This window comes from Myxocyprinus asiaticus, chromosome 13 (genome assembly GCF_019703515.2).
Source record: "Myxocyprinus asiaticus isolate MX2 ecotype Aquarium Trade chromosome 13, UBuf_Myxa_2, whole genome shotgun sequence".
NCBI lineage: Eukaryota > Metazoa > Chordata > Actinopteri > Cypriniformes > Catostomidae > Myxocyprinus > Myxocyprinus asiaticus.
Genome location: NC_059356.1, coordinates 12950080 through 12966954, shown reverse-complemented (window position 1 = coordinate 12966954; position 16875 = coordinate 12950080). Strand labels below are relative to the sequence as shown.

The 16875-nt window shown below is 39.7% G+C and overlaps 1 protein-coding gene across 1 annotated transcript in view; it reads left to right on the top strand.

Moving 5' to 3' along the window:
- LOC127450639 (rho GTPase-activating protein 44-like) overlaps positions 1–16875 on the top strand; it is a 111175-nt gene that overhangs the window by 78231 nt on the left and 16069 nt on the right. Inside the window, exons 17-19 of the mRNA XM_051714893.1 lie at positions 4704–4721; positions 8064–8252; positions 13845–14366. Coding sequence (XP_051570853.1) covers positions 4704–4721; positions 8064–8252; positions 13845–14366 — 729 coding nt within the window. The remainder of the gene's footprint in view (positions 1–4703; positions 4722–8063; positions 8253–13844; positions 14367–16875) is intronic.

The following is a 16875-nucleotide window of genomic DNA, read 5'->3' as shown; positions in this document are numbered from 1 at the left end:
TGATGAGTTTCCACTGTTCGGTTTCCCCTTAGGTGAACCCTGTGTTTCCCCTCACCAGAGCTTTCTCTGCCTCGGCCACTGTGGCTGCGTACCCTCTCTGTAGATAGGGTCCTCCGGTGGTATCATTCTATATGTTAACTTCCCCGTTGGTAAGTCCATATGAGGTATTCTCCACATGTTAACCTCCCTCCGGTAGGATGTGCTCTCTGTAGTGCTCTCCTTCCTGGAGAGGGAAGAGCACTTCCCAACACTATTCTAGAAAGCGCTCAGTGGGAAATTGCTTAACAACAAATCAGGAAAGGCACCACTGGTAGCCTAATTGGGTAAGTGCCTCCTCCCCCTTATCGGGACTAGGGAGATGCCTTACCTAACTCGATGGAAGGTCACGACGTGGTTGAGCGCTCGCTGTGAGGCACGCAGCAGCTTGCCCGTGTCCACTCTTCCGTACCTCGTGACACGCGCTGAACCGGCCGCTGACATGGCCGGGACTCTCTATAGGCTCCTCAGCATAAATCTGAATGAGTGGTGCACGCCATCTCCTTTTATACCCATATGTCCGGGGGCGGAGAGTGGCATGCAAATTCCACTCGCCAATTATCATTGGCCTTTTGTATTTTAAGCAAAGGTGATTGGGGCTCTCAAGATCGAACCCCTAGTGTCACTACATCGACACAATGTCTCGTTCCCTCCATCAGGGAACAGAGGTTACATCAGTAACCAAGACGTTATATTATGCAACATTAAAATAATTCTGTACTGATTTCTTCACTTCCACACATTATTTTAATGCTCTTTGATTAAACCTATGAGACCTTATTCTCATGAAGCAAAAACTTTGAGATTTCGTTTCATCATTTTATCACTCCACAGAAATAAATTTAGAGTGCCTCTCGTGCGTGTATGAAAACGCTATGACCAGGAATATTTGTCATTAAACGATCGTTTAAAGTGAACCCTGAGCACTTTGCGCTCACTATCAGAGTTTATATTTCTTCATTTATATTTTTGCAGGAGTTTGGAGTAATCCTCTGCTGACGATGCACACATCAGAGCACTTGAGAAGAGCTTTGTGTGCTCTTCCGGACTGGATCTGGGCTGCGTTTACCAAAAGCATCATAAGCCTAAGTAGATTGTAGAAATCATTGGTGCCAATGGTCTCTATGATAAACTTAAGCTTGCTAAGCTTTTGGGAAAAACAGCACAGGGGTTGACATCCGCATTGTGGCTCAGTGACGCTTGGAGTTCAACTGAAAGACACACGAGCACTTAATAGCCACACTGTGTGGGCAAGTGCTATTACAACTGGTGCAAATTGTCACTCCGTTGCTAAGTTCATTTCCATTTGACCAATTAACCTGAAAAGTCAAAGAAAGAATCATCATCATTTAATATTAAATCATTTTGTAGTCCATACAACTTTTTATTTCAGAGCCATATGAGAAGATTATCACTGAATAATGACTTGAATTTCTGTTTTTTCCTCGCACAAAGCTATCACATGTCTTCAGAAGACTTGGAATACAGCAAACAGTATGAGTCATATGGACAAATTTCATTGCACTTTATTGGTGCCTTTTTTTTTGTCATTTTGTAACTTTACAGACCCAGTCTCCATTCACTTTTATTTTATGGTAAAGAGTGACCAGATACGTTTAAAAAAGTAGAATCTAATCTGGGTTTTGAATGACATGATGGTGAGGAAAGGATAATAGAATTTTATTCCTTTAATCGAAACGCCACTGTTATTATTGTACTAACTGCCAATTACCGGCAGAGCTCGACAGGGCTGCTTAAATCAATTAGAGGTGGTGGATGAGACAGTGGCAGATAGCTAATATGTTGGTGAGTAATTCACTTAGACTCAATCACATCCTTATCCAATGACCTTCGAGTGTCATTCACTCTCAATAATAGTTGAGCTCTAGGAACATGTCAGCCGACTCCCACAACCTGCTGTCATTTAAATATAGCTAGTCTCAGGCTGATGGGCTCATTGGGCTGCCACCTTCTCTATAGCAACATGGATGGATTGTTGAAGGATGAATTGTTATCATTCACTGAGGGGGCATGATTTCTGCCACCATCGGCAGAGATACGTGGCAGATGTGCCAGGCTCTGACTCATGCCACCTGCAATGCTCCAGCAGGTGGGAAAATGCCGCAAACTGAGGAGGAATCTGGAGATCCAGATTTCTGTTAGTCAAAATCCTAACTCCAGACTTCCTTACAAAAATACAGTACTTATGAGGATTTATTTCTAGCAGAGACATACAAATAGGAAAGAAAAATCACAAATTTGATATTTTTAACATCTTAGTTGTTTCTCCAGGACAGCAGTTAGAATGGAGAGCAAATGGAGACTTGACGATTTTAAGTGCAAAAAAACTTTATACGATTATACCTTGAATAGTTTTCGCAATGTTTTAGGCTTAATTATTAAAATTTGTATAACAAAAACAGACTTATTTTAAGGCTTTCAAATAGTATTCCATATAAAATAAAAAATAATTTAAAGCTGATGCTAAACATTTTGTATCATTAATAAGCCTATTATTTTTGCCCTCATTTCAAATGCATAGACAACTTTTCTTTTTATAAATAAAGCAATTAAAGGAATATTCCATGTTCAATACAAGTTAAGCTCAGTTGACTGCATTTGTGGCATAATATTGATAACCACAAAAATTAATTTTGACTTGTTCCTCCTTTTCTTTAAAAAAAAGCTAAATCTGTGCAACAGTGAGTCATTTACAATGGAAGTGAATGGGGCCAATTTTTGGAGGGTTTAAAGGCAGAAATGTGAAGCTTATAATTTTATAAAAGCACTATATTATAAAAACATTAATTCTTCTGTTAAAACTTGTGTATTATTTGAGATGTAAAGTTGTTTAAATCGTCATTTTTACAGTTATTTTAAGATTTAGGGTTTGTTGACATTACATCGTCATGGCAACAAAGTTGGAAATTGCCTATAACTTTACACAGAAAAGGTTAGTAAGTGATTTAATCACACTAAAATCATGTTAACACGCATATAGTTTATGTCTTATGGCTATCCACCTATTTCCTGGGGGTCTTACTGGGGAAACTAATGTGGGTGGGACTTCCATCGGAAGTTGTTCTACAGCATTCCCTAGCTCTGGCTGCAGTCATTTTAAGATTCTGTTTACAGCTGGTAATAAGACGCGTTTCAGATTATCGCAAAGGGGTACAAAATGTTTTGTGATTGGATCACAAAAAACACATACAGAGGTAGTCAAAAACCACATCGCATTTGAGGTTTAAAACGGCATCCTGATGCGTCCCAGACAGCACCAAAGCACCACCTCTCACCAGTCAATCACCTGCCGAACAAATGTTTAAACTTTCGTGCGGATTTAAAAGGAAATAACCGTCCGATCGGAAAACTTGAAAAAGCGATTACATACCCAAGGGCGAGAACTTCACGGCTCTTCCTCAGTGTGTCTGTCTGATTTGAACATGCAGCGTGAAATGATGACAAGCACACACATTTGAAGCTGAACTAACACAGGTACTCCACTAAAACGACCAATAATTTTGCTCGAAATGTTGCGTTTGTGCTTAGATTAAATCTCAACTGCATCTGGGAGAAACAACACACTGGTTTTGTTCACGCTTTCTTTGTCTTTATGACTTTTTTGCAGTTTATTATCGTTCAAAAAGACACTGATATAGTGATTGATGTATGTCATCACAAAATCAAACATGCTGTCCTCAAAATCCCAACACCACAATGAAAGAATGAATGGACGTACGCCGCAACAACAGCTGTGTTTACTTGACAACGGAAGTAACGCCCACATTTCTTGCTAAGCATCACAGGACGTAGGAAAAAGTTGGATACTTCTGAAACAGTGAATATTTTAACATTTACAGATTTAAAGATTGGTCCTATTGACTTCATTGTAAGTGCCTCACTGTAACCCAGATTTTTGCTTTTATTAAAGAAAAGGAGGGACGAGTTGAAATTAATATTTTGTGGTAATCAGTATTATACCACAAATGTTGTAAATTGTTTAACTTTTTCAATTTAAAAAATACTTTCTCCTATCTGAGCTTAATATGCTTAATTAACTACTGTATAGGTAAGCTGTTCGTAGATGTGAGGCCACGTCTGCACTAATCTGGTTTTGTTGGGGAAAATACTGTTTTTAGTGTCAGATGATCAAATCAATGCATATATTAACAAAAACAAATTAGTGTGGGGGTGGCCTGATTTGCCCCAAATCTTTTGATGGTGTTTCTGTTTGTCAGTATTTTTGCAGTTACATTTTGTGGCAGTAGTAGCACCGAAACTACACACTTCAGCTTCAGAGTCTCTGGAGAACTGTATTTTAGGGCTGATCTGTTGTGTTCAAGGGGAGGCAAAGTATTTAATTGCTTATGTCCACAGCACTCTGGGTAAAATCAATTAGAGTAAATGAGGTTTAATAGTTTCACAGCAGGAACGAGTGCCAGCTGCTCATTTAGGCTTACATGATCTCACCTCTGAACCGCCCTGATCCCCCAAACCCTGTCAAACTACACATGTCCCCCACTGCACTCTGCACACTTCTCATTCAACTGCCCTCCTCTGTTTTTATTACATTTACTCTTTTTCAGCTTACTCAACTCACTGTTCTGTTACATGTAAATGCACTTTGTTTCCTCTAAACTCTTTGTTTTTATCTTCACTTAAAGCAGCATTAGGAAAATTCAAAGGTACTGTCAAATTCCTTTTCTGGAATACATTGACCTTTTTTTGTGTGTGTGTGTGTTTGTTTGTTTGTTTGTTTCTGATTTTAGAGAAAAAGTTAATCAGTCAAACACAGCATGCAAGGAGTGCTACTTGGGTGTATAATAATTCCCACTGATGCTCGTTGGATAAGGGATATTTGTTCAGATGCTCTAGTGGTCCAAGGCACTCAGAGTAGGGTTTACATTTTTAAAAAGCCTTTATTAAGTCATGGCTATTGGATTAAATCATACCACAAACCGATGCATTGCGACTCACAAAGCCTTCATCAGGGTGTGGAAAATTACCTGGTTTGAGGTTTTTATAAGGTGGGACTAACTGGTGTCACGTGACAATGTCACATGGTCTAACAAAAATATTTTTTAAAAGGTAAAGACAATGCAAGATATATACATTCACACAGGCATATACAAAAACAAACTCTTAACAAATATCCATATGCATATAAATACACACAACTATATATAGAGATTCTTAAAAGAGCAAAGACCATCTCCAATATTCTAACAACAAAAAAGTGTATGTATATACACTCATATACACTGGCGGCTAAAAGTTTGGAATAATGTACAGATTTTGATGTTTTGGAAGGAAATTGGTACTTTAATTCAAGTGGCATTCAACTGATCACAACGTATAGTTAGGACATTACTGATGTAAAAAACAGCACCATCACTATTTGAAAAAAGTCATTTTTGATCAAATCTAGACAGGCCCCATTTTCAGCAGCCATCACTCCAACACCTTATCCTTGAGTAATCATGCTAAATTGATAATTTGGTACTAGAAAATCACTTGCCATTATATCAAACACAGTTGAAAGCTATTTGGTTCATTAAATGAAGCTTAACATTGTCTTTGTTTGTTTTTGAGTTGCCACAGTATGCAATAGACTGGCATGTCTTAAGGTCAATATTAGGTCAAAAATGGCAAAAAAAGAAACAGCTTTCTCTAGAAACTCATCAGTCAATCATTGTTTTGAGGAATGAAGGCTATACAATGCTTGAAATTACCAAAACAAAAACTGAAGATTTCATACAAAGGTGTACACTACAGTCTTCAAAGACAAAGGACAACTGGCTCTAACAAGGACAGAAAGAGATGTGGAAGGCCAGATGTACAACTAAACAAGAGGATAAGTACATCAGAGTCTCTAGTTTGAGAAATAGACACCTCACATGTCCTCAGCTGACAGCTTCATTTAATTCTACCCGCTCAACACCAGTTTCATGTACAACAGTAAAGAGAAGACTCAGGGGTTCAGGCCTTATGGGAAGAATTGCAAAGAAAAAGCCACTTTTGAACAGAAAACAAAAAGAAAAGGTTCGAGTGGGCAAAGAAACACAAACATTGGACAACAGATAATTGGAAAAGAGTGTTATGGATCTTAACTCCATTGAGTTTTTGTGGGATCAGCTAGACTGTAAGGTGTGTGAGAAGTGCCAGACAAGACAGCCACATCTATGGCAAGTGCTACAGGAAGCGTGGGGTGAAATGCCACCTGAGTATCTGGACAAACTGACAGCTAGAATGTCAAGGATCCGCAAAGCTGTCAAAGCTGCACGTGGAGGATTTTTTGATGAGAACTCTTTGAAGTAGTTTAAGAAGTTCTGAACATTTTTTTCAAATTGTAATTGTAATTGTTCACATTACTAATGTCCTGACTATACATTGTGATCAATTGAATGCCACTTTGGTGAATTAAAGTACCAATTACTTTCCATAAGAGCAAAATCTGTACATTATTCCAAACTTTTGGCCACCAGTGTACATACTGTATATACATACAGCAAAATTAAGAGACCACTGCAAAATTATCAGTTTCTCTGGATTTACTATTTACAGTATATGTTTTTGAGTTAAATACATTTTTTTTTACAAAAAAGACAAGGGTATTGTAAATGTGTTAAGCTTTAAATTGTAAATATAAAAATCTCTTCAATAAGTGCATAAAGCCTAAAACATTTACAAATATAGTGAAAAATCTAATTCTCCATTTAAGCCTGGAAATTGAATGGCTTTTAATGTGTAAATCCAAAAAAGATTCCCTCTGTAAAAGTTTTTTTAGCCTGTCTCCGCCTCTTATTGAGCTTGGTATATTTATAATACCAAATATTTTCAACATATCTATGCTTCTATGATCAGCATCTCTATAATGCTAGGCCATAGGGTATTGAGGGTTACCGGTACGAATGGCATTTTTATGTTCTGCTAGTCTAGTTTTCAATTTTATCTGTGTCCTCCCAATATAAAAACAACCACATGGGCATTCCAGCCTATACTTAACAAATGTAGTATTACATAAGTAGTAAACTTATGACCTGATGTATGTATATATCTTGCATTGTCTTTGCCTATTAAAAAATATTTTTGTTAGACCATGTGACATTGTCATGTCCAACCAGGTAATTTTCCACACCCTGATGAAGGCTTTGAAAGCTGCAATGTGTCAGTTTGTGGTATGTTTTAATCCAATAGCCATGACTTAATAAAGGCTTTTTAAAAAATGTAAACCCTACTCTGAGTGCCTTGGACCACTAGAGCATCTGAAGTTAAGTCTTGGACTTGCTAACACGATAAGTTAGCTAGCACTCAGTAAACTTTACATAAAAATAAATAAAATAAATGAAATGAAGTGTAAAGTAGTAGTAGTAGTAATAGTAGTAGTATTTAAAACGTTTTTATATTATTTTATTTTAATATCTATTTACTTTATATTATTTATAAATACAGTGTATGTATGTATTACTATTATTATTATAGAGGGGAACTTAAAAGTCTGGGTAGTGGACAATTCTTGCAAATCTATCCTTTCAATCTTTTTCTTAAAAATTAGGAAAAAGCTATTAAAAAGGCACAATATAAAAAGTTTAAAGCTATTGTAATCTAGCCTTTAAAACTAAAATGACTAAAGAAAAAAAAATGTAAGCGTCTCAGATGGCACATGTACAAATTGTTTATATTACACACAAAAATGGCAAGAGATGTTTGAAATTTTATTTTGCTAGTACATTGCCGGTTTATTATTGTGTATATTATTGTAAATTTGTCAGATTTGCTCTCCACTAAACATCAAGTAAAAAAAATAAAATAATAAAAAACATGTTGATCAGATGACTTCTTGTCTACGTGGACAGACTTTATGCCGCTATGCGAGACTAAGCATTACATAATGTAATGTTTGTTAATGTTATAAATAAAGGTTATTAAAAAGTGTTTACTTCCTGTAAAGTATATCTAGATGGTTTTTTTTTTCCTGTTCAGCTCATGGTTAATATCTGACTGAGTTGTGTTCTTTATGTGGGCAGTGTGGGTGTCAGAGTGATGGACACATCTTGGGTGAAGGGCAAAGGCTCCTCTACACTGGCACGTAAAGCCTCATCCACTCCTCCCAGCGCACAGCCACCCGGCTCTCCTGCTGACACCCTGATCACAGAGCAGTTCTGCGAGCTGGCCACATCTCCAACCCCCACACCCCCTCCTGCAGATAGGGGCAGGTAAACACACACACTATCCCTGTCATACTGTATCTATATTCCATGATAATTTCAATATACAATATATACACGTCACAACTAGTTAAATGAATTAGTAAAAATTAAAACTAATGTTTGACACCATTGTTTTCCATTCAGCAATTAACTGTTTCATCTCTCGCTTTCCATGGATTTGCATATTAATGACATTTTTTTTTTTTTTTTTTTTTGCTCTTTCATGCTTTACTTGTGTCACTTTAATTATTATTATTATCTATGCAGTATATTTTTATGTCCAGATCACTTTGGATCAAATTAAAGTTTTAGGAAAATCAGGTGATAGAAATTTGATGAAAGTGATGGAAAAATGGTGAATGTTAATTATTTTCACTTCTTTGGTTCAAGCAGATATTGTCAGGGTCTGCCAGACCAAGAGATGAGGACCCAGACGCAGGATGGCAGTAAATGTGCTTTTAGAATACTTGAAAATAAGACAAAAAAAGCTGTGGAGATAAGAGAAAAAAAAAAAAACACTAGACCAACAAGATACAAACCTACTGTCCAAGAGAATAAAGCAGATGAACTGGTGCAAGACAGAGCACACAGGGAGATTAAATAGAGAAGAGAACTAAAGAGGGTAACAAGTGAAGCAGGAAGGGAAAATCAACTAATAATTAGACAGATAACCAGGCAAACAAGGGGGCAGGGAAATTAAAAAAAGACACAAGTGCACATGGCCATGAAAAACCAAACACAGCCAAGTGCACTAACACAACAAGTGACAAGGCACAACAGAAAACTAAACAATACAGAGATGAGACTGTCAGGATCCGGGAGGTGGCTTCAAGAAGGGAGTGTAGTCCGGCGGCCAGGGAGAAGGTTCCAGAAAGGGGACGTGGTCCGGCAGCTTGGGAGGAGGCTCCAGGAAAGGGGTGGGTTTATGCTGGTCCAGAGACAGGATGAGGTCAGGCAGCCTCAGGACAGGAACACCTCAGGCTGGGTGCCGGCCGCTGGGGAGAGGTTAGGGTCAGCGGCGACCGCAAGGGAGAGCACGGAGACATAAGCAGCCCAAACACACAGGAGCGCAGTAGCCAGGTATGAAATGGTAAGATCCACTGACATACCAACCTCCTTGGCAAGAGAACGGCCGGAGAGCTCCTGGCAAGAGAACGGCCTCCATGGCAGGGAGTACTGGTGGTGGCAGGGGAACGACCTCCATAGCCGGGAGCACTGGCAGCAGTAGGGGAATGGCCTCCGTGGCCAGGAGGGCTGGCGGCAGCAGGGGAACGAGCTCCGTGGCCGGTATCACAGGTGGCGACAGGAGAACGACCTCCGGGAGCGCTGGCAGTGGCAGGAGAACAGCCTCCATGACCAGGAGCACTGGTGGCGGCAGGAGAATGGCCTCCATGGCCAGGAGTGCTGGCGGCAGGACAGGGATAAGACAAGGCTGGGCGACGACTGCTGGCGAGGGACTAGGCTGGGCAGCAGCCACTGGCAAGGGACAAGGCTGGTCGCCAGCTACTGGCAAGGGACCAGGCTTGGCGGCGGCATTGGCTGAGGATCGTTTTTCCTCCTCCTCTTGAGTGTGAATGAAATGACAACAGTGGGCTTGGCCGCCTCCTGGTGGTCCACAGCCGACTTGGCCACCTCCTGGCAGACAGCAGCAGGCTCAGCTGAATCCTGGCAGTCAGCAGCGGAATCAGCTTCCTCCTAGGGAACTGCTGGGCAGAAAGAGGCAGTGCCGTCCTTCCTCCTCCTCCTCTGCATACAGATCATCGGAGGACTGGGGATTTGGCAGATTGGGAGAGCGGAGCTGTCAAAGGAGGTATGCTGCGCTTGCGATGATGCACATAGCTCACAAACTCCCAAAATGAAAGAATCACCAGCCTTCCCATCTCCCAGGGGCCTAGGGGGTCCTTAAGGCAAGTGTTGAAAATGTCCTTAAGCTCAGCTTCGTTGAAATCTAGCCCATCAGCTGCAATGAGGATGTCACAGGTGAAATCCCTGACATCACCTTCCCCTTCACGGAGTGAGTAGAGCTGTTTGAGCTGGATCCTGGATGCTGGATGCTGGCTGCTGGAGCTTTGCTGCCTGGGAGATGGAAAGAGGAAGATGCCCATTATGCCTCCACTGGGTCCAGTACTGGCTAGTTCGTACTGTCAGGGTTTGCCAGACCAAGAGATGAGGACCCAGACGCAGGATGGCAGTAAATGGGCTTTTACAATATTTGAAAATAAGACAAAAATCAGAAAACAAAGCTCTCACGATGGAGATAAACAGAAAAAAAACAAGAACAAAACCAACTAGACTAGAAACAGAAAAAAACTCTCACTAGGGTGAGAAACAAATAAAAAAAAAAAAATCAACAAAACAAACTAGATCAACAAGATACAAACATGACCGACTGTCTAAGAGAATAAAGATGACAAACTGGCACAAGACAGAGCACATAGGGAGATTAAATAGGGAAGGAACTAAAGAGGGTAATGAGGTAAGCAGGTGGGGACAATCAACTAATAATCAGACAGATAACTGGGCAAACGAGAGGGCAGGGTAATCACAAAAGACACATGGCCATTAAAAAACAAAACACAGCCAAGTGCACTCACACAAGAGACAAGGCACAACAGAAAACTAAACAATACAGAGACGAGACTGTCAGGATCCTGCCACAACAGTAAAAACAAAACTACATAGAGACAGCAGGAAACTGACAGATATTGCCTTATTTGTCATGTCCCCAGGTACTGGCGAATATTAAGAAATATTCCAGGTGTCTATATTAATCTCTTTTTCTAATTGAAATGTGTAAAACATAACATGTTCTTTTGGGAATTGTGTTTAATTGGTTAACAATGTCTGCAGTGAAAAAAAATTGTTTTGTGGTGAGTAAATATAGCTGAAAAGATTAAGTACTCCCTACATTGAATAAGTTAGAGTGTGAACTTGAAAATATTAAGTAAATTCTACATTTGTACTCAATTCAAATATGTAAAAATTAAGGCAGATTCAATTTGCACTTAGTGTAAATAGCAACAAAAAGCATCTTCTTTACACGAAGTAGCACTTCTAATTAAATACTAACATACAGCATAGGGGCATCACAACAGTGTGTTTATTGTGTTTATAGAGTCCCACAGACACCCTAAACCTAACCCTTACCTTCCCTTACAAAAATTAAGCTTGGTTTTACAACAGTAACCATAGTATCACCATGGTATTTTGTAGTAAAATCATAGTAACCACAAAATTAAAAGATGGTTACTATTTTAACACCACATTACTGTAGTAACACCATGGTTAAGTGCATTAAAACTATGGCTTCTGCCAAAAAACATGGTTACTACAACATTACTACAGTAAAAACATGGTTCATTTTTACCCATATCAAACCTTTCTGTCAGCTCCCCGACCGTAACAGTTACCAAATCACTGGGAGGATATCACCCTTTATATACATTTTTATTTATTATTATAAGTAGTCTTAAAGGAAATATTAAGAATGGAGACAGGATACAGGATGGGGAAAAACTGTGGGGCAAAATAATTTCTACTTAAAGAATAGCTCACCCAAAAATAAAAATTCTCATCATTTACTCACCCTCATGTCATCCCAAATGTGTGAGACTTTTTCTCTTCTGCAGAACACAAAAAAAGATTTTTAGAAGAATATTTCAGCTCTGTAGGTCCATACAATGCAAGTGAATGGTGACCAGAACTCTGAATCTCCAAAAAGCAGATAAAGGTAATCCATACCACTATTGGTTTAATCCATGTCTTCCGAAGTGGTCCAGTTGGTTTTGGGTGAGAACAGACCAAAATGTAACTCCTTTTTCACTGTACATCTTGATAGCCAGTCTCCCTGGCTATCATGATTTCAGGTTCAATTACCTTTTCTAGCCATCAAGCGCTCTGTGCATGCATCAAGCACTAGGAAGTGTAATCGAGCTTGATATCATGATTGTGCCTAGAGACTGCAATGGTAAGATGAACAGTGAAAAAGGAGTTATATTTTGGTCTGTTCTCACCCAAAACCAACTGGATCGCTTCAGAAGGCATAGATTACCTATATGCTGACTTTACCTCCTTTTTTGAGCTTCAAAGGCCTGGCCACCCTTTACTTGCATTGTATGGGCCTAAAGAGCTGAAATATATGTTTTTGTTCTGCTGAAGAAAGAAATTCATACACATCTGGGATGGCATGAGGGTAACTGAGTAACTGATGAGAAAATATTACATGTGGGGTGAACTATCCCTTTTAAGCCACCAAAAAGTGTGTGTAGCCTTTACTTGAAAATATGGTCTGTTAAATGTACTAGCAATTTCTGCGTGAGAATTGTTCCCTAGCTTTTTTAAGTAAACCCCACTTCAGAATTTTTTCCAGTGTGTGTATGCATCTTGTTAGACTTGTTTAACTTAACATAAGCCGGTTCTTTTATGACATCAGGAAGTTTTGGTGGGAAAACAACAGCTCTAAAATCAATAACTATTAGCCATGGATTTAATGAGTTCTGTGATAATTTGTGATAGTAGTTGGTTTATCTCAATCCAAAACCTTCTATTGTGATTAAAAATGTCAAAAGATGGCCTATTAATCACTCTCAATAACTTAAACTTTCCATCCTTGTAGGTATCCAAATTAAGTAATTAAGTTGTAATTAATAAAGTTTAAGAACCTGAGTTTGACCAAGGCATATTTCTGAAAGTCTTGTAACGTGAGCATATTCATCTTTTAAAATAGTTCTGAAGGTACTACATAACAGGAATGACCCCTCAATGAATTTGTATCTCTAAATAAAAATTATTTCTTCTGTCTTTACATGAATGTAGGTATTACACAATTCATTGTATGTATAGTCATTTAGTGAGATTAAACTGTCACAGTTTTGTTGGATTGGTCTCATCAAATGAATGTAAGAATTCATACCATTCATGAAATTTCACTAATCAAATACATAAGCCCATACTATGTAAATCATTCATAAATGACTTGGCATAGTTCAGTCATTGCAGTATGGGTTTGTGATGGCTGATGATTTGACTGGTTTAACTTCTCCCCTCTTTGACTCTTTCAGCCAATTAAAGGGTTTTTGTGTCTGTGTTTAACTGCTCTGGGTTTTGGAGACCTTGCTTTCAGTGCTCGCTCTGGATAGGTTATTGTACGCAGTAAGAAAAAGACATTCCTCTCTGATGTTCAGATCAGAGGTTGGGCTTTTACTAGAATTTTATCTTGACTTGGGGCAGTGCACAGACACAAGGTCATTTTCAGTGTATTTTTCTTTCTTGTTTTAATGCATCGCTGTGCTTTCTTTTTCCCCAATGGAATTTGAAGTCTTTCCTTGCACCTCTTTTTTGTTGCTAAGCTTGCAGTTTGTTAAACCTTTTGCTCATTGCCGCGTGCTAAACTGGCTAAATGCTTATATCAACTTGAGACAAAAATGCAAAGTTGCAGAAAAAAAGGATCCTGATGGAATTTTTATGATAAATATTGTATAACATTAGAGAGCCACAGCTGGAGCTGAAAATCCACTTTCCTGTTACGCTTTCATGCGTGTGCAGTTGACCAGAGCTCTCTCTCCTGTGTTTGCTCTTTATTGTTTTCAATATCTGCAGCTCAGACGACGTGTCGCCCAATCGGCCGGATTCCTCAAATGTCTATGCGTCCCACGTGGAGGAGCGGCCACCCCCTCCTTACCCTTCTTCATCCTCTTCCTCCTACCCCGCCCCTCACCACTTCTACCCCAAACCCCCTCCTTGTGCTCGGCCTGTCGCCCCCGGACCTGAATCCCAGCCTCCCACCTCCCCGCCTCCACCCCTGCGCTGGTCCGGCTTCAGCCCCCCCCAGCTCCAGCCCCAGCCACCCCCTTCCTCCTCTTCCTCTTCTTCCTCTTCCTCACTCGATATAAACTCCAACCCCAAACCGAGCTGCCTGCACTTTCCTAAACATGGCCCCTGTGATGCGCCACATGCCACTCTGCCTGACACCAATGCCTCACCCCTTTACTTTAAAACACCTCTCATGCTGACCCGCCACGACATGTCCCTCGGAAATCCCCCAAGCCTCCTCTCCTCCGCCCCTCCGCCGTGGGCTGCCTGTCCATGTGCCCGCGAGAGAGGACCCCCCTGGTTGACTAGGTAAATTCCACCTGCCTGCAGCCATCAGAGCTTCCCACACTGTTCGAGCAGTCACCTTATAGACCTCCATGCTAGCTCCCGCTTTTGATTTTGTTTTTTAAGATTTCTTTCTGACATTATTGTTTTTTCAATCTCATACCTCATATTCTGTAACATTGAGGTTGCCTAGCAACTGAGTATGTTACTGGCCTTTAGTGAAAGTGGATTCTTGAAGTTAAAATAAATACATGAATGGAGCTGCATATGGTTACATGGATGCTTATGAACTAGGTCAAACGCTGCATCATGAGTTCTATTCCTGCATTGGAATAGTCACATTTGATGTGCACATACAGTATATAGACACTAGCTCTGTTCCAAAGCCTAATACCATGCTGTGTTTCCAGTGTCAAGTAATTCACTGTCCACACTGAAAGTGTAAATGTTGTGCAATGCATCACTAGCGCAGTAGCCAGTCAGAAGATATTTTATGTGGTGTGAGAATTTGGACCAATGAGATTTCTCTGTAAAAGAGGCTCCCCAGCATGACACCACAGAAATGTGCACGTACATAGACACTAGCTGCGTTCCAAAGCCTGACACCATGCACAAATGTGACACAAAGGCTTGGGAATACTTAGTTTTTCCATGTGCCGTTACACCTAATTTATGGTCGTGTGCTCTAACTTTTCGAAAACAACACTGGAAGTCGTCTTGGTGTTTCCGAGAGTTCCGGTACCCTTAGTTTGGCCACAATATGCCAACTCACTGACATGCGGTATCTCCTATCAGAAATGTTTGCATCGACTCCATCATGTTTACTTTCCCTTGTTCTGTGACTGGAAGCACATTGCTTTAGCAGTGTGGGATGCCCGGGTTCGGATCCCACGTTAAAACCAGGAAGTAATTATGTTTGCATAATCAGTGACGAGCGCAATTCTGAGGTTTCATTTTTCCCTCTAACATTACATTTTTACTCCACTGATGGTTAGGTTTGGGGGTTCAGTTTATAAAATATGCATTCCTCCTCACTGTATAGCTGAAAACTCGCATTTGGTGCCCCTCTGTGGACATTACACCCAGAAAATTGAGCTCTCACTTGCCCGTACGCCTAACAACACTTACCGCTTTGACCACTGGTGTCAGTGTTTCGCATTTCGATAAACACAGACCGATTATAGCTAAAGAAAAGTCAACCTACCATTTCTGATTTCACTGTGAGATCAATGTGTCAAAATATACTGTTCTGACCACAAACCTGTACACATTTGCTGCCTACGCACTATGACTGCTTTGTGATGCTCTTTAGTACAGTCAACAGCAGGTGTATATGCAGACAAAGCGCACAGATGCGGACTGCCCATGCTTCTGGAAAAACCGAGCTGCATGCGGACAGTACGCACAAATTGTGCTGATGATTACATTTGCTTCACACTCATTGGCCATGAGACATAGTGGCATGCGGAAAACTTTACGTTGACTTTAAGTTTTCAGTGTCAAGTAATTTGTCTGTCCACAATGAAAGCGAAAATGTTGTTGTAATGAGTTGCTCATTACCAGGATAGCAACGCGAAGACTTTTCCAAACAATAAGAAAGCAAAATGAATCTGCTTTTTAAGATTCTTATGGCCAAAATCTAAGGCTGCATTGCATTTATCCTTCATGAAAAAATCCAAGAGTCGAGGGAAATGTCAATTATAAATATATGCATATTTTACTCATTACTGAAAACTAACCTTAAAAAAAAAAAACACAAAAAAAAATTCACTATTTCACCCATTATTCATGTGTACTATGTATTTTTGTGCTTATTAGAGTGTCAAGTTGTTAGCCTAGCAACATGCTAATTTTAGGCACTATATCCACTGTTAGCATCAGTTGAGTCTCTTGTGCACTTTAGGTGATGAGCGCTAGTTGTGTAATGCACATGAATGGCATATTTCCTATTGAAACTAAAAGTTTGGTACATATTGAAGGGCTTTTCAACCGCACAACCATGATTTGCTAATTGCTATTGTAAATCGTTGGCAAGTGGTATTGGGGGAAGGGGCCTTCTCATTCTAAAGAGTTTTCTATTGGGCAAAAATGTATATGATATGTTTTCAAGTGCAAGAATATTATAAGAAGATTTTTTTGGTCTGCTAACACAGAGAGTTTTAAATCTCATTTATGAGGTTACATTTCCGTTAGGATTCTGCCTTAGTAGGTACATTAGCTGCCTATGCAGAACGTAGACAGCAAGACAGCTCACTAGGTTTTGGAACAGAGCAATAGACATAGATTCACACTGTAAGTAAAAATGGCCACGTAAAATGTAATCATTTTAGCACAAGGTTAAAATCTTCCCTATTCAATAACCATCATAATTTGTGTACTTTGAAGCCAAATGTAACGGGGAAGTATTTTAATTGTCATAAGGCTATAACAACGTTTACCAAATCAAATTATAATTTCTAATAAGACATATAATAAGTCATTTCACATCCTTACGGCCCTTGTAATGTAGGCCAAAAATTTAATTGAAGTGGGA